This window comes from Grus americana, chromosome 21, assembly GCF_028858705.1.
Source record: "Grus americana isolate bGruAme1 chromosome 21, bGruAme1.mat, whole genome shotgun sequence".
Lineage (NCBI taxonomy): Eukaryota > Metazoa > Chordata > Aves > Gruiformes > Gruidae > Grus > Grus americana.
In genome coordinates, this window is record NC_072872.1 from 3013391 (window position 1) to 3032664 (window position 19274).

At 38.5% G+C, this 19274-nt stretch overlaps 1 protein-coding gene across 9 annotated transcripts in view; it reads right to left on the reverse strand.

Annotated features, from left to right (window-relative positions):
- The window catches only part of PRDM2 (PR/SET domain 2), a 72845-nt gene that overhangs the window by 38550 nt on the left and 15021 nt on the right, over positions 1-19274 (reverse strand). For 6 of the 9 annotated variants that reach the window (XM_054849715.1, XM_054849714.1, XM_054849719.1 and 3 more), the window contains 4 exons: positions 18168-18285; positions 16785-16888; positions 13082-13234; positions 6867-6993 (listed from right to left, as the gene is read on the reverse strand). In XM_054849715.1, the coding sequence (XP_054705690.1) occupies positions 6867-6993; positions 13082-13234; positions 16785-16888; positions 18168-18285 (502 nt within the window). Of the gene's footprint in view, positions 1-681; positions 849-6289; positions 6307-6866; positions 6994-13081; positions 13235-16784; positions 16889-17111; positions 17147-18167; positions 18286-19274 lie in introns of those variants that run through there. The other 3 variants (XM_054849718.1, XM_054849722.1, XM_054849723.1) reach the window with 3 other exon arrangements.

Here is a 19274-nt window from a genome sequence, read left to right on the forward strand (position 1 = left end):
TCATGAAGGCCATACTGTTATTTTAAGTTAAGGACAAAAACACACAGAGATAAAGTAACAGAGAGAGCATGCGAGGTGCTCGTAGCACTTGTTTTAACAACGATCTGATAATCAGCACAGAGTCCTCACACTGCATTCCTGACCACCTTCAGGCCCTTTGCCAAATCCTTCTCCTTATAAGAAGTTCTGCTTTCTTAGTGGCATCGCCAGCCAGATGCCTGCATAGAGAAAGCTAGCGGCCCCCATGCTATGAACATCAGGATATCTGCTCCCACTGCCAGCACAAATACGTACCACGATACCCCGAACACAGCGGCAGCCCCACGCTGGCAAGAGCACGCTGACAGCACCTGTGGATTTCCATTACCAGCTGCACATGTGGAAACTTTTAAAGGGAGTGTATACACAATAGCACATCTGAGCCTTCTGAAGAAGAAACAAATCTTACTGCCTTCCCTAACCTTATAATTACAGCACGTAAGTAAACACATTTCCCAATGTTCACATAAACGTGATACAATCTGACTAAAGCAAACAAACTGATGGTTTTTAATAACTTAGGAAATATCTAAATGCGCTAAGGCCACGTATTTCCAAAAGTTTATACTTAGAAATTTGGAGTTTAAGTGCAATTTAGTGCTGAAATTTATTTTTTAAAATACAGATAATTTATTTTTTTACCTCTGAAATGAAGGCTTATCTTCTCCTATCCTTAAACCCGTAGGCAGAAACAAGCCTGGAATGAATCATACCAATTTCACTCTGCTGTTCGGGAAAGCTCAGAGCAGCAGCTATCATAGGAACTGGGGGCGTTGCTGAAGAACGAAGATGGGAATTTAAAGTAACACGAGACTCCTGTTCAAAGGACCCCATTTACGAGAGACAAAAGAAAATTTCCTCTGGTTAGAAGACCTCAAATATATTAGATATTCACCAGATAGAAGCTGCCACAAGAGATACAGTTCCCCTGACATCCCAAATGCACAACGGCAGGTTTTTAACTGGAGTTATATAATTCTTCTCATACGTGAGTGTGATTTTGGGAAATCAAAGTAAATTGCATTTTAAGGTTTTGATCCAGATGATCCCGTAGACCTTTTCCTTCCTCCCTTGCCTTTTCCCAGTCATTGGCTAGGAAGTTTTGAAGCCTTGAGCTCCTAGCTGTGTTTTTCATTAAAACTGTGGAAAATAGAGCTTAGATGAGAATATCATTTCATTATATCCTTGCTACAAATGTACAACTTACAGAACTTTAACATCCTTCTACAAGCCACATTCCAAGTAATACACAATCACTTTTCTCACAAGCTCTTTTCTGTCTGGAAATAAAATTTTAAACTTATTCCACGTACAAGTCTAACTAATAAATTCACATAGCTTAAAAAACAGACAATCAGGGCATCATTTGGCCATGATTTCCATTTGTGATGACATCCAGATGGCAATCCAAAGCCTACCTTTTGTAAGCAGGATGCATATTTATGTGACTTTCAAGTACAGCTAATTATTTGGAACTAAGTGAGAATGCCTATGAAAGTATTAACAAAAAACCCACAAGGATTTCTACTATCACAGAACTTAACGTGCTTATTTCATCTTTACATTTCCCTTTTCTGCAGCAGCAATTTGACACTGTTTCAGGAACAGTAACACTTACAGACAAAAGAAAATTCAGTTTAACTTTTATTATGACAGCATTTATTTAGAATCTGTGAAGCAGAAGCCTGAAGTTGCACTTTGCATTCAGACTGATATAAAACAAGGCATAATAATTATTTATAACAGATTATAATTGATTCATAATTCACTCACCTTAATCTCACACTATCTCTGGGACAGTATTATTTACTAAGAGTTACCCTATAGTTCATGCTCTCCCTGAAATCTGATAAGAACTATGGGAAATAGCAACAATATCATAGCAGTAGAGCCATTTAAGGTAGTAAAGTTTTAAAAGATTTATTAGCAATGGTTTGAGACTTTAAAACTGTACTACAATAAATAATCACCAGGGGCTGTCCAAGATACAGGTGAGCCTCATTCAGGTGTTTTGCCTGCACTACAACAGAAGTCTCAATTTTAAGAGGTGACACAACTGGGTTTTTTCAGAGGTCATTTGGTTTCCTGACTCCCACTCAAGTTGCCTTATGCAGAACGTGCTTTTGGTAAAATGAAATTACAGACTCCCCCCCCCCGCCCCCAACAGCCTGACTTTGTACAGAGAGAAGATATGAAAGAGGCACACGCAGTATTCTTTCCAGACAATAGTACGAATTATGCCACTGGGGTTTGTTGCCTAGATAAAGTGCTAAGTGGAACACAGCTAAGACACAAATACAGCTGAACAGCAGAGCATAGAACCACTACCACAGAGGTATAAATAAGCACAGGAGAACTAAAACATTGTCCTCTTCTCCCCTCTCCCGAAAAGAAGAGATTTTTTAAAAGGTATTATTCACAAGCAGGTAGCAGAGGAAACTTTTATCCTGTGCAACATCACTATCTTTCTTCCTCTGCAAACAGACTTTCGATCTGTCACATAATCTATGACAGAAACTGCCCAGATTATTTTAGCATTGTTTGATTACACTTTGGAGCTTACTTAGCACCTTAAAGCAGATTATAGCTTAATAAAACCCTTGGATATCTTTATGTATGACCATCCTTTTTTTTTTTTTAATACTTTTATTTAGTTAGTGAAAAGCTGCTTTTGAAAGGAAGACCAAGTCTGAAGCCAGAGACTCCAAAAGAGTTCTTCTTGAAGGAAACATTCATCTTCAATATTACTGCTTACTACTGTCATATATAAAGGAAGAAATGCTCTGATGAGAGAAAAAAAAAATGTCCACACTATTCCTTCTAATAGACACATGAATTTGACTGTAAAGTGAAAACCAAGCCGCTCTTTTTTTTTTTTTTCCTTAGAAAGGGAATTAATGAAAAATATTGTGCTAATGCATTTGATTTGAACAAATTTTCCTACAAGCTTGGCAGGCAGGACAGAAGCATATTAACTACAACTTGGGAGATGCAGATGATCAATGCTTAACAAATAAATGAAATTTCAGAAAATGCAAAAGCAATAAAAAACATATCAGATCATTTTTTTGCTAGTTGTTGACCATGCACCAGCAGCTGCTGGTTCTTAACCATGTAGTAATCATGTCAAAGATAACTGGGGTTGGCTCTGATAAAAATTTTTGATGCTACCCAAGTTCAAAGTTGTTTTTTTGTTTGTGGTTGGGTGGTTGGTTTGTTTTTGGGTTTTGGTTTTTTTTTTTTTTTGGGGGGGGGTGTTGGTGTTGTATTCCCTCCCCACAATACGCTTTTATCCTACTAAATTTCTTTCTAAATCTCAAACGCACTCATCACCTTAGCAACAACATGCAATGTTTCAATGCATAAAAATACATTAGTAAGAACTGCCTCTTTTCCTCAAAGACTACTAAGCTGTTGTGTGTGGTAGAAGAAAGACGTAAAGGATTTATTCCAGCTATGAAAACCTATGACCAAGCCAGTATCTACTGAACGTTAACACCCGGGAGATGTAAAGTATTTTGAATGCAGACTACAAGAACAAAACTATGCAAGACATCAAACTGCTGAAGAAGTTGTGCAAGTAAAGAGAAACATGACTGAAGGATAACCAAGATCCCACCTTCTGCAAACCTGCTGGAGAAGACTGGGACATAGAGGGGAATGCCAGGTGCCATCCTAAATATGCTCTAAAGGAGATTATGACTCTTGTGTCAGTAATCACTTGCAAACAGAGGTCAGACCAAGGTCAAGGAAAACAGTTCAATCTGTACTTTGTGTCCACCCTAAACTTGGTCAGCTGCTGACTCTTAAATGCCATCTCAACTTTACAAATTTCCTAAGGCCTACCTCTTATGGTAAAACAGTCTGACTTGATGGTGTGTGAGGATTTATTCAGAAATAAAGAGTATTCCTACTGCAATATGAAAAGTTTTACAATAATGAAAACCTTGTTTGGTTGGGCAAAACACATCGCATTTTTAATACCTGTGAAATGGTCTCCTTTTCTGATATAATCAGAGTTCATTAAATAAATTGCAGAAGCAACACTATTTCAAATGCCGGGTATCTTAACTGTCCAAGGACAAGGCCTAAGATGCATTAAAAATTCAAAAGGGCATTTGTTTTACTGAATATAGAATAATTATGAGCTATTTAATAACTGCATGTTTTGAATAAATTATAATACACTTCTCAAATAATGTCTAGTAATTTCTAAGGTATTAAACTGTCAGTTTTGTTTTCTGGAAAATGTGTTTCTAAAGGACACACTCATTCACAGTTGTTTAAACTTGGCAGTTCTTACTCAGTTCTATTTTCTCTTCGACGTGTAAGACAACAACCTGCAACGCAGGCCAAAATAAACTTTATAAAAAAAAATTTAATTGATCAGTTTAGGTAGCTAATGAATTCAAATTTCACAACCCACCAGAGGTGCTACACTCTAGCAAGTTTCTTAATTTGGTATTTAATCTAAAAGATTACCTTGTACTAACTCTAAATTTTTCACAGACATAAGTCAAGTCACAACATCTTTCTCCTCCCACCCTCCTTTTATAATATAGTTAAATTATTAAAAAAAAACAAAAACAACTTTTTAACCCTGTTCATCACAACTTTATTTTCCCATAAAACTTAAATCCCAGGACTAAGAAACTTCCATATCCAAGAGATACAGGTGAATCTGCAGAAGAAGGGATATCAGTAGAAACCATTTTGGAATCCTAACTGCAGCTACTGCTATCAAATCAGCAGAAAAAATATTATGTTTCTTATACGAAAATTGCTGTGAATTGCAAGTATTAGCAGATGTTACTGCAAATACCAGAATAACTGAGAGTAAATGTAGAGGAGTAAAAATAATTCCAATGGAACCTACTAAAAATAGAACTATACAATTTCAGAAGATGCATGTATTAGAGAAGAATAAAGCACAGACTATGAATTGACTTATCTTTTACAACATAGACACTGAAACTCTAATCATAAGAATTCAAAGCAACTAAATACTGAAAATTTGGATTTTCTATTTCATGATACAAGAGTATAATTGCATAGATAAATTCTTAGTTATTCCAAATGCTTCATCTATATTGTGCTTGGGGTTGGTTTTCTGGGGGTTTTTTGGGGAGGGTTTGTGGTTTTTTAAATATTTGTGAGCCCTGGTAAGGAGCTTATTTTATAAAATGGGGGAAAAGATCTATTGTTTCTAATTATGACAGTCTGAAACCTGTAAAACCCCTAACAGTTAAAACTTTAAACGTACAAAATAGCACAAACCCAAAACCCAGTAACCACCAAATTATTTACTGATATTTTTATCTATAACTTTACGAATGCAAATAAAAAACTTCTACGCCATGAAAAACTACCTTAGAAATTATTCTGTCTGGCTTTTCTGATTTATAATCAAATTCTTTCAAGTTGTTTTTCTAGCCTTTCAGGTAAATCACAAGCACACAAATTCTATTTGCTAAGATAATGCACATTTAGGAAAAAGCATAATACAGCCTCTAATTTACCAAGCGTTACTTATATATGTGCTAAATATGCTTTTCATTACGGGCAACAAAATAAAAATTTCAGTTTGGTTTAGCTTAACCTACAAATTACTGTTCAAAAGAATAATCAATTGTGTTGCACCACTTCTTTCTCCCAGTACCCTCCTCAATCTCTAAAATAAAAAAACATATATAAAAACTATTCTTCTAAATATGTTAGCTTGTTCCTAATGCAAGTTCCACAGTCAACTGCACTGCAAGTAAGATCAGGCCCTAAAATTTAAGTTAAAAAAAATTACAGTGATGGCATTTAAAATTATCTCCTTTCCTTCTTTGGTTCGTTTGTCACCTTCAGAGAATTCAAAAAGATACATAACAAAGAGGAATCAATAGCCTTGTGCTACAACTGTAAATACTTCCTTTTTATATTTACTCCCTGCAAGTGATAGCTTCTGTTGCGATTTTGGCCTAAAACGGTAGTCAAAATGTCAGTTATATAAGGCCATGCGTGGAGACACACGTACTGTAAAAAATATTGCTACTGCACTAATCATGGAAAAACTAATGGATGCCCGGTTTGCCATACATGTTTACATAAAGTGCGAACCCCCCGACATTCTTCTCCCATCCCTCCTCCCGACCAAAGTCAGCCAAAAGTAATCACTCATGCTGCCTGAGAATTTTATGACGAGATCACCAGAACCCTAGAAATAACCACAAATTAAACCCCACAGAAAACAACGAAGCCTTACGTTTTCATTTGAACCAGCGCTCGACTAAAGTAAAAAAAAAAAAAAAAATTAAAAATTCATAATCCTCGGCGACACTTCACTTGTTAACACCGCCTGCAAAGAATGTTAGCACCAACCCCACCCACACACAAAGTTTTCAGGTTGAGGAGGCCGCCACAGCCCCGTGCAAGGCCGCTCCCGGAGCCAGGGCGAGCCCGGCGGAGCCCCCCCAGCCCTGCCCCGCTCCGGACGGAGACATTTTCCCTCCCCGGCTGTGGAAAACAGACCAGCGCCTCTCCCGCCGCCCCGGCCAACTTTTCCAGGCGGGCCGGGAACCACCGCAACTTCCATGTTCCGCCTCGCGGCCCTCGCGGCCCCCCCGGCCGTCCCTCCCTCCCTCCCTCCCTCCGGCTCGGGAGGAGGTGGCGGCGGCGGCGGCGGGGGAAGGTCACGGCGGCCGCCGCCCGCCCACCCGGCAAAAGTTTGCGGGTCGCCCCCTCTCCCCCGCCGCCATGGCCGGCCGTCGCGGGGTTGCGGGCGCGGCGCGGCACGGAGGGAGGGCCGGGGGCCGCGGCGCGGCGGGCGGGGAGGGCCCTACCTTTCTTGGCTTTCGGGGAGTGCCGCCGGCTCCGGGCGCTGGCTCGCTCTTCCTCAATAGCGGCGGCTATCTCCGGGTCGTCCTCCCCATTGTACCACACCAACAGCTCCTCGCCGGGCGCGATTGGCTGCCGGGAGAGAAGAGAGAGGCGCGGCGCCAATCAGACGGCGGCTTGTTGGCGGCGGGCCGCGGGGCGGGGGAGAGGCCGCGGCGGCGCCGACGGCGGTGCCCCGCTCAGCCCGCGGCGCCCCGCGCGCGAAGGGTGCCGCCGCCCGCGCCCCCTGCCGGCCGGAGGGCGCGCAACGCCCGCACCCCCCCCCCCACACCCCCCCTCCGAACCGCGGCCGGTTCCCGTGGACAGGCAGCACCCGAGCAACCCCCCCCCCCCCAAACCTCTTCCCCACCGTAACGGGGGGGGGGGGGGGCCTTGCCCCCGAGAAAGCGGCCACGTCCGCCGGGATTATCGATGGATTGCGCAGTAACACACGATTATTAAACAGACTTGAAGTTTCCACTCTAAACACCCCAACGTTTTGACTTGCCTCGCATCGTGACATCGATTACATCCCCACAGCAGCGAGCTCCCCGGTGTTTATTACCATTGCTATCCACAGCCTCCCCGGGAGCCAGCACAGCTACCTCACACAAAGCATGAAACAGTGAGTAAAACTGTTCAGGCATCCACTAAAGTTGGAATTTGGAACAAAAATCTAAAGACACGGGGAAAAGCTGTCGCTGAGAGTAAAGGGAGTACAGAGGAACACAGATAATTACGACAAGTTTGGGAGATCCACTAAATCACAATAATGAAAGATTTGTCTCCCATTCCAAATTTTTTTTTTTTAATCCAACCAAAAAATGCACAGGAAAGACCAAATTAGTCAAGTAGGCATCGCTGCAATTACTACTTATATTCCCAGCACCGTCACCAAACTGATCGATACTACTCCTCCGGTTATTTCACACGCTCCTGATCATACTCAACCCAGTAAGTGCCCAAGTCTGCAGACTACACGGGTACCTGTACCCATTTTTTAAATCTTCAGAATTCTCTCTCCAGTTTACGAAGCGTTCTATCCAAAACCAAGAAAAATCAACTTAAACGTCATCTTTTACCTTAACTACAAATCCCCCTTTTTCCAGGGCTTAATGAACATTGGGCTTGTGGAGACGAGACTATTTTTAGAGCCATTACGTTAGAGCACAGGCTATCCTTCCACTATTATTTCAAGTCTGAAGCCAAAGGGAACTTTTGTATCAAGAACAATAGTAATATTTGTTTCTTCTAAAGCACTTTTTTTTAAAGAAGCTCTCACAGCACTTGATAAAGGTGATAGTTATCTATATACCCCCAGACACTGGAACAACAAGAGAAGCAAGATCCCAACAACTACGTTAAGTGTTTAAGTTTAATATAAGCAAAGCCTACGGTTTGGCTTCCTTAACAGTTCTGGAGGCCTGATAGGATAAATAGTGGTAAAACTATTTGCATGGTCCCAATTTTGCAGCTGTTTAGCAGCAAGGAATGAAGAAATTGTCTGATGCAAACAACTTATCTCAACAATATACAAACTCAGAGAAAAGAGCCGGCAAAAACTGTAGGTAGCAATGCAAACACAGGATGATAACGAGCACGTAACTTGTTAGCTGCATGGCTGCAACTAACATTCAACTTGATGAATTTAGTTTTGGTGTACCTACTCTAGAATCTAAATTAAGCCCTCTAACCATGTACTTCTAAAGTGAGATGCAGCAGCAGCTTCAACACCAGACAAGCAAACCGGCTCCCTCACTCGCAATATGAGCAAGAAAAGGACTACACTGACCAAACGCCACTTCTACCGCTACTCCAACCCGAGAACACACAGCCATCTCTTACTGACAACACCTTCTAATAACAACACTAAAAATCAACCTCCTCCAAACAATTACCTACAGATTGTTCGTGTAGTAGTGTCAGGCTGGGATAGCTTGGTTAAAAAAAGGTATGAATTTTGGAAAGGCTCATTAGGTTAATAACTCCCATATGCTTTTTGGTGTTTTATGTTTTAACTGCAACATTTAGCATTCCTTAACCTGACTATTTTCTGTTCAAAAGGTTTCAATTAATTTCGAAATTTGTTATTTTCAAGATTAACATCCTAACAAGTTATATCCTAGAAGTTCTAGCACAGATTGTCTGAAATTCAATTCGTTGTACACGTACAAGCACTGCAACGTGTCTCGCACTGAGATAGGCATGTGCCTTTCTGACCTTATTAAAGCATATATTTTCACCACAGACACTACAATTTACTGCAATACTGTGCTTTAGCGCCTGGATGTGCCCTTATCTCCCCAAATGTAACCACAGTGGAGAGTTTGTGGCATTAGTACTTGTGTGCATTTTTCACACTGTATAACTCGATGTTACATTGCATTCCTATGTAACAGCGAGGTCCGTGAGGTGTTACAAACTTGTTTGACAAAACATTCTTCCATAAAAAAATTAATTTCACCTTAATCAAGGACAGTTTCACAGCCAAGCTTATTTAGAAAACTTTTTGAAACTGAGTTTTCACTGCAATCTTACTTCTTCAAGAATTAAAGTCCTGTACTATATGCAAAACAACACTATCCAACTAGTTCATTTCATTAGGAGAGGCAGGAAGAACATCTGAAACCCCATAATGAGTTTAAGCTGTTTCATCGAAATATCACAACTCTCATATATGCATCCCGGGGAAAGCATATGCAAAGCAGCCTACAAATATCCTCAGTCCTTCAGTAAAGATGAAGAGAAAATTGAAGAGAAAAATATTTGCTTGTGCTCACTTAAAATTTCTATCCTATTACTATTCATTGACAGCAGAGAACAGGGAAGTTAAAGCTCTGTGCACTTTTGAGGTTCTTTTACACCAAGCAAATTTGGACTTTGCTTATCTTAGCAGTGAAGCTTTGGAAATCACCCTGTTTAACTTACAAATTAGAAACCCACAAAAAGCTGAAGAAAAACCTTGGGAAAAAAATAAATAGCTATGACAACATTTTAAATGCTTCGAGGCAAAGCAGAACAAAATGACATACAAGCCACTCTAATTCTCTTTTGGGGATAAATAAAGACTGTACTGTTTGTTTATCACCAAATGAAACTCCCCTAAATTTATTAATCATGATAAAGACTAGGAAGGAACCATGTGTACATAGCCGGGCTGGTAATTTTACAACAGTTTTGAAATGGCAGTGTATATACCATAACACAATATATGCAGAAAGAGAAGGACGTTTAAGATGTTATTTATTACATGCTTTCTTTTGTCTCAGTTGTCAGTAAGGTGTGATGTGAATCTAAGACTGATATGGACCAACAATCACCTCTGATACAGAAGGTGAGACAAAACCAAACCCTTAAATAAAATGCACACATCTAAGGAACCGTATTTTGTAAAGCAAGCAGAAAACAGCACAATTTTTTTCCAAGGTATGAATTTACCCTGCAGTTTCTAAGGAATAGAACAGTAAAAACTGATACAACAGACAATATTTAAATGCTTTAATGTAGTAACTTGCCCTTGAGACCACACATTCAAAATCTCCTCCTGTACTTTAAATGTCTGCTCACACTGTCAATCACTTGCAGCTTAACTTCCAATTTCTTCACACTAACTTTATTTAAAAAGCCTGGTTACTGTAAAATTATAGCTTTAAATAATGAAAAATAAGTTTACAAAACAATAAATGAAACAAGCTTTCTTAATGCTTAATCCTTTGGTTTTCATATTCTTGGAATGGACAAGAAATTAAACAGAATATTGGATTTAAAATATTTCTATTAAGCTACAAGAATAGTCCACTTGTGCAATTAAAAAACCCACAAAATGTGACTTTCTAAATCTCGTCATGATTTATCAGTATGCTGACTGAACGCTGAATATTCAATGGTAGTGAAAACTGTCCAATGTCATGTCAAGCTTTCACTTCAACAATCATTACAGATTAGCAACATCAGAATTTTCCTTACATATCACTTTTCTAAAAGGTGGGAGAAGAGAATAAAATATATTGAAATAGATGGTTCAAAAAAAAAAAAAACCCTGGAATATCAGTATGTGCTTTTAATAAACATTCATTATTACAGATTTGTAAGGGGTTTTCCCCCAATATGAAGAAAAGCTAAAGTTTATGTTATAACCTAGTTTTGCATAGTGAAGCAACTCACACATTCCTACAGCCACCTCTTAAATTACCTGTGTCACAGATGTAGTGACAATCAAGGAACAGCAGGAGCGAACCACTGAACCCCTGTTGCAATGCTGCTTGGACTAAGTTGGTTCTGGAAACAGTTCGCTTACTTCTGAGCAGCAGGATTTACTAATCTGGGATTACTAATACAAGCCATCCCAACTTGGCTCATGCAGAACTAGTTGGAGCATGTCTGCACTGCGTTCCTGGAACTAAGTCTACAGGGCAGAAACAACTCGGTGGTTCTATACCAGCTCAGGTCCCAGCACCCTGCTTTGTGCGACGCCCAAGCCCAAAACTACTCAGAGCTGCTGCTTCTATCCTGGCCCTAAGAGACAGAGCAGCAAGGCTTTGTGCAGAACAAGCCTGCAGGTAACGCCATTTCTGATGTAACACTCCCTCTCACTAGAATAAAGCACAGACACCAACACGAGTTTCCAGAAACTTGCCTAGGACTGGTGTTGCTAACATTGAACTGAAGCTAATAACCCCACAGCACGTATCTCAGTGGTTGCTGCAGGGGCAAATAAGCCCTGCTGAAGATGGCTCTTTGAAGAGCCTCGCATCCCAACCTCAAAATCCTGCACTGCAACAAATCCCAGACAGATTTTAAAACCAATAGAACTGATCCTTATAGGCTGCTCTAACAATCTTCAGAAAGAGCTGCCTGGCAGCGTGATCTTGTTGGCGAGACCTACTAAGATAAAATTCATCAGGTCGCAAGAGAAGACAGTTGAAGGAACAAAAGGATATTTCAGATGTTGAGGCAAGGTATTTGCTGTTCTGTCAGCAGTGTTCAGCCTCTTTTAGCACTACAGTTATTTTCCAAAGTGCAATATTATCCATCAGAAAACAAATTTGAAATACGTGAATGCCTGTCTTTATTAGGACTAAAACCTTTGCAGAAAAGATCAATGAGAGAGAAATTTAGAATGTCAAGTGTCTAGACAAAAACTAAGCTGGCTACAGATTCACATTGAGAGCCTGCCCTCAGTGAATAAATACTGAAGAAAAGTCACTAGTCTGGCTACCAATAGTCAACCTCTACCTGAATGCTACCTCAAAGCTAATCAAAAGTTCAGAAAATGTTTAGAACTTGTTTGATTTTTTTTTCAATCTAGTTTGAGTGACCTAAAATATAACAGTTTTACATACTGCTATACTGCCCTGTAAACTTCAAAACTGCATCGTATCAACTCATTCTTTTATGAAGTGAAGATCAGTTACTTATAGATGTTGTTGGCCTTACAAGGAAATGCAAGGAACAGCAATTGTCTAAGAGCAAGGCTGCATAGACCCGAAAACCACAAAAACATTCTGAATAAAAACAAAGTTGAGCCATATATACTCACTGCTAGTAGGTCCTTGATCAGATATTCAAATATATAGCCACAATATTCTAACACTAACATATTCTACCATTACTTATAGTTAAATAATTTTTTATCTTGGTTTGGGAGATACAATGCCCAGGAATTACACCCTTTTTCCTGCCCCCCACTCCCTGAATAAAATGGGAATGGTATAAAACCAGGAAAATTTGTTTCATGAAGCTACCTATATAAGAGTCTTGACAACCAATCTTTGTCATCTGATGCAAAGACCACAAAAATAACTGATTTCTGAAAAAAATCCTCAGTAGAAAGTGTGTCAGTATCTACAGAGATAGAAAAACATTTATTTTATGTAATTGGCTATAGTTCTTCATTCTAGTCTGTATCGAATTTGGCACTACAGCAAATCATTAACCAATAAGATAGACTTAATGTTCATACACATCCTATATTTTAACAGTAGATCTTAGCGTCAACTGTATTGGCACAGAAGAATTTAGACCAATGAAATGTAGCATTTCCAATATTTTAATTGTATTTTGTAAAATGTTTCAAAATCTGTTTAATACAAATAGTAAAAAAATAGGATTTGAATGAAGGGGAATGAAAGTTCTTAATAATAAAATGTAACAGAGTAACTGATTCTTCAGACATTGATACCTTTAAACTTTTGTAGTATATGGTCCTGTTGATCTCCAGAGGAAACAGGTTTTGCTCCTTTCCTGACCGTGCCCAGTTTATATACCGCAGCCAGTTCCCTTTCTTTGGATCAGTTGCATCAACACACATCCATCCCAAGTTTGGGTAATATACCTATGAGACAAAAATGGCATTACGCAAATGGACAACTGCTAACACTGAAGTGTCCATGCACTAAAACACTACGCAAAAGAGCAGTTATCATGTAAGGACAGAGATAACACAAAGGATATGAGCAAAGGAAGGGGTTGTACTGGGGGGAGTGTTGCTGGTCGTCTGCAATCTTTGTAGTGGAACTGGTACAACTGGGGGGGGAAGCCCCAACTTTTGGCCTACAAGCCCTTCTCTGAAGGTTTTGGGCTCAAAAGTCAAAATACTTAAAAGATTTTATGCTTTCTTTTCAGTTTGGCAAGCCTGAAATGATTCTCTGGATTTTGTGTTTAGTAAAATGACTGATTTTAAGACATAAAGGCAATAGAGCTTTTTTTACTCTCTGATGAATTGGGAAAAGTAACTATATAGCTGTTAGAAGCATTTGCTTTACTTGGAGCAATAAGGGAAAGCATAATTTATATTTAATCCTTTTTCAGGGTATTAAAGAAAATCTTAACCTTTCAGAAATCTTGTGATCATCTTAAAAAGTTGACCATGGCAATAAATTTCTGTGTGTTCCAAGATGCTGTGTATATTCTTTGGTTTCTGTTCTTGGAGAAAAAATGTTTAACGCCTACTCCTGTTTTACATTTCCAGACAGCTTGCAATAAAGCAAGGTTACTGACATCTTCAGTATTTTCTGATGACAGGCAACTCTGCTCCTCTTTGAAGACATGTTACGTATCTCCCACTTTTCTTATTATAATCCAAGTTAGATGCCTGTAAGAAGAGCTATCAGTGGATGCTATACTTTTTTTTCTCCAAACCGAAGAACACACCGCTGTTCAGCAACTGGAACTATTCCGAGACATTACTTTGTCTCAGAACACAGGCATACTAACAGATACACAATGTCCCAAAAGTACTGGGCAGCTCACAGATTTTTAGAAAAACAAAAGAGGAAAAATATGTGCAATTTAATTCTATCTAATTATTTGGGTTTTCCCTTTTGGTCAAGTCTATAAATATCAGCCTCTGCCTGGAAGAGCTCTTTGCAAAACTCAGCCTCCTTAGCTCATCACCTCCTGCAACATTCACTTAGCATCACTGCACGTAACGAATAAACTAAAATTCCAATTTCACCGTAACTTTCCCATTCTGTTATGCAACGTTGCAACTTTTTATCCTTTCTGATACTTTACAAGTAACTCTAAGTCTTTTCAAACTGTTTTATGTTTTCAATTTCAAGTATACTTCAACAGCTTGAAAACAAGAACTATTTAACAAATCTGATTTCTTTTGTGTTGATACACTGTTGGTTTAATAAAACAGAATTTTATCAATAAAGGTAAAGTTCCAATAAATATACCAAAATCATCTTAGCTTCTTTCCAAGCAAAGAAAAAACATCTCCCTTCCTTAAACTATTCCAGCATGGATTTCATCAGCTGACTTTTGAAAGAATGTTCATCAGCACACCCATCCCTTGCAATATGAAAGCATAAACAGCTTCACAGACCAAGACTGTAAAAGCAATCCTTTTGGTTAAATTGGAAGAAAAGAGCCGAACAATGCTGTGGAAGAGTTAGCAGATACAGAATATATGGCAAAACATAATATTACTTTGTTTAAATATTACTTTATTACATTTTTATATTACTTCATTACGGTTTTTGCACAAAACAAAATACTTTATTATTTTTCAGTTAAAGCTCTCAATTTACAGAAGATTGTTTAAAGGCCATGTGCACTGTGAGAAAGGAAATAGCTGTAACTCCTCTATATAACGTTGCGACTTGAAGTGATTCCTGTAAACCACAAGAAAGATCATTCAGCACAGCTGTGCAGTCATTCTGAATAGGCAGACAGCATTTCCCTCGGTTTTCAGTCACTTGCCGTCATTTTCCTGTCTGTGGCTTTTCTCTGACAGAAAATGAAAATATGTTCAAGTCTCTATTTCTCCCCTCAGACATGGCAAGCACACACAGACGCACAAAACTCAATCTTTTTCAGAGCGATCCTCCAGGATGACAGTTCAAAATTATTAAAATTGACCAGAGATGCCAGCTTTTAGAGCCTTACTTTTCCTTCAGATTAACTTCACTCAGGAAACAAATGAGATTGTTGTGGAAAAGGTTGTTCTCCTAGCTGAAGGTCCATATACCTAACTACTCCCACACACCATCATCCTTTTACAAGCCGTATTTTCTAACAGTTAAGATTCTGGAGTGGTTTCAGATATCAGCATATGGAGCCAACTGTTGCGGTCTCATTTTAGCTGCTTTTTTCTAATTCCAAAATCAGTATTAAAGCAACACACAATTACTTTCAAATCTAGCAAGGGTTCCCATTATTGCCTGCATTGCAAACTAAGAAACTTTATAACAGCTTGTTTGCGACTATCATTTCTCAACACAAGTTTAAAAAATATTAAGACGTATCCACTGAGAACATTCAAAACCCAGCACTAAGAAAAACAATTGCAAGGTCAATAATTTACTTGACTGATTCAATCTCACTAAGTGTTCTTGTACCAGATCAAAATTGGAGATACCTTATGCAGTGGAGTTTGTGATAATATTAGCTCAATAAAACAAACATTATACTTGAACACTTTATTACTTTCCTGAATGTGAATTCGCACCTATGGGAAATTGTTCTCTATCAATTCCTCTGATAGGGGTTAAGATTCGGTTTTGTATGTGTATCCAGTGCTTTATGCAGTTCAATTTTTGCAGGACAGGGGCCAGAAAGACAACTACTATCAGTATCTTTAGCCTAAATATGCATAAACTAGCAAATCCTGTTCCAGAACATGCTATGCCACCGTTCCTCCGTCCCTCCTCTCCTTGATAATTTACTTTGCTAAAGCTATTTGCTGTATGTGTCTTCAGCAAGGCTGAAGAAGTCTTTGGAAGCAGTTATGAACTGCCTTAAAGACACCGTAGATAGGATTCAACTCCAGATTAAGACACCTACATTTTGAAATCTATATAATATCCAAGGTCTTACGACTATCAGTGGAGCTTAAAGAGCTATTCAGCTGTCCAGACAGCATGTGCTTTAAGGCAAGCCCAAACACAAGCAGCACAAGAAATACTGCAACAATTGAGAAGGTTTATAAAGAATTCCAAATGCAAAACCAATTCCCATAACAAAGCTGGTTTTCAAAGAGGTAGGTGAGGAGGAGTGCTGTGGCTTCTTTAAGAGGTTCCATATCTTCCTAATTTCATAAGCAGCTGACAGTACACAGTTGCAGAAGGGATATCACTCAGGGTTCAAGCCAACAAAGCAAAGCAAAGCTTTATCAGCAATAGAGTCTCAAGGGGAGGTATGATCCAGAGACAATATATAAGAAAATTAATACAGCAATTTCAAACAATGCCAATAGTTTAAAGCTTTATAATTCAGAATGGTTGCTCAATCCAAGCGTCTATAAATAACTGTAATGGTAGACATAAATAGATGGCAATTATTTCACATCATGTCTATTTCTAAAATGTCCAGAAAAATTAAAGGCTAAATACAAATTATTGACCTTTTTTTTTTTCCATTTACAAGCTGTTTCTTACCTCCCACATGTATACATTGCTCTTAACTTGAGATCTTTTTTTCTTGTCACCTACAAATGGTCCAAACTTCTTGCCTTTTAGAATTGATTTTGTTGCCCAGACACCTGAAGAGAGACACACATCAGTAGTTAAAACTAATCTAACTTATCTCAAGCAAATCTTCTACTCACAATTCATATTTCTTAAGATTATTACATGTGTCTGTCTCAGATTGGGGAGCATTCTACAACATTAAGATCCCAGTAAGGAAACTGAAGTTTACTAAAAAGAATTAAAACAATCCTCTCCCCAAAACTCACTTCAATCATGAAAGGTTTAAGCATTTACCTGGTTTCATTCTTTGCCCATGGGCTACTGTAGCTCTGAAGACAAAAAACAACCTCGATTTTTCTTGTCCTTCAGGTGATATTCAAAATACCATAAGACCATTACAGGTTTTATATTGTAAAGTCCCAGATTTCAGCTGTGTTGCTGAGTAAACTTGTTATTAAAACAAAAATCCTATTTGCTTTCTGAAACAATGCCAAGCAAATGAAGCCCTCACAAAAGTTGTGAAACTAATTAATAGTATATTTTGAAGGAAAAAACATTTAGGATTGGTTAAAATACATGCATCTGCCCACAAATCTATTGACAAGATTTAGCCAAACTGAAAATGGACAGCTGCATTTCATATTTTATAGCACAAAAACTAAGAACAGATTGACAAATAATTGCTAATTAAACATAACATTTTCATTCAGACCATGCTAGATCAGGTTCATACTAGAAAAGATTAACGTTGCTCCAAGGAGTTTATAACCTGTTACTAACAGTGGCACATCTATTGTCAGGCTTATTCCTCCAACTACCAGCTTTCAACATCAAGTATCTAGTCTGCAATTTTGACTTCCATCAAAGTTCTCCCATGTTAAACTCTGTCAAAAAAAAGCCAAGCATTTTCACGTATTACAGAAACAACACTTTGCTCCATACAGCATCTTTCAAGTCTGCGCTGAATCTGTTCTTTTTGTATTGCTTGGACAGTGAGAGGCAGCATTCTAAAGAGAGACAACAGTAAGATAGTTGCAAAACACAAAACCCAAAGCAAAAGTGCTATAACTGAAAACAAAACAGTGAAGTAACATCTCAGTATTTTCATAACCTAATCTATTTGCATCTTGGTCCTCCTTTGACCCCAATTCTGACGTTCAAGGAATAATTATCTTGGGATGCTGGAGAAACTTAGAAGCTGTCCACTCTTTCCAACAGAAATTATTTCAGATAAATGCACCAGATATCATCTTTATCCAGCACAGGAGGGCACCAAACTTTCACAGCCACTGTAATTTATGTGAGCTGGCGTAAAAATCTTCATCCTCTTTTCACAGTTGTAGCACTCACCAAGCCGTGTCTTGTCAACGGCAGATGGGAAGAGCCTCACATCCTCAGGAAGCCCCCTAAGCACATGCTCAGGTACATCATCTAAGGTCTCCACAGCAACAGCAGATTCAGTTGTGTTCTACAAGTCAAAAAGCCAGAAGGGCCACAATCATTAACAGAGAAAAACAATAGCACAACAGATGAACAGCCCATACAAGCTACAAAACCTCCTGACTTGAAATTAAAGTACAATTTTCAAATTGCCATTTCAACTAGGGTTCCATCCATTAACATGCTAATGTAGAAGTATCTTTTTATCAGAACATTCAAGTTTTCACTATTAGTTTCATTACACTTGCTTATGCTTTAAAGCAGAGTTCTAAGACCACATTAGAGAGATACGTAAAACACTGATAACTAAAGTTGCTGTAAACATTCTTTTGCTTTAGTTAATGCATGTGTTTTGATTACAAGCAGTATACAGTGAGTAAATCTAACTGAAAGCGTTTTCATTGGCCATTTCATTCATTTTCCTTGGCCTCTCCTTAAAAACAAATTCAAAATTCTCCCTTGAGTTACCTGGAGAATAGAGCTGAAAGTATTGTATTTTTCCTGTCTGAATATGACTTACCTGACAGCACTACTGTTTTATGCCTGAAGATGAATGAACAGAAAAGTACTGTGGTTCTATACCTTGGAAAATATCTGTATTTTTCAGAATACAGTTTTCATAATGGTTCAGGCTTAGTGTTAAGTCTTTGAAACAGCTCATTAATATGGTAATCTACAACTCATCCATGGAGTTGCATTATTTTTACTGATCAGTTATGCCATGAGAACCTACATTTAACAAGCAATTAGGTCAGTAATAGCATTGTTACATGCTACGTTCTGTCGAGACAACATTCCTTTGTGCTGTTTCTGATTAAAGTTCTTCCAAATTTCTGATAAAATACATTATAAAGTTGATCTACCTGCTGGAACTTTCTTCAAAGAACTCTTACATAAGTGTTCATAGAAACAGTCCTAGACTTTTAGTATCTATGAGTTATTGCTATAACAATCTCCAGTTCCTTAAACATTCTATTGAAGCATTAGAATTACTGATTACACAACATATTTGTAAAC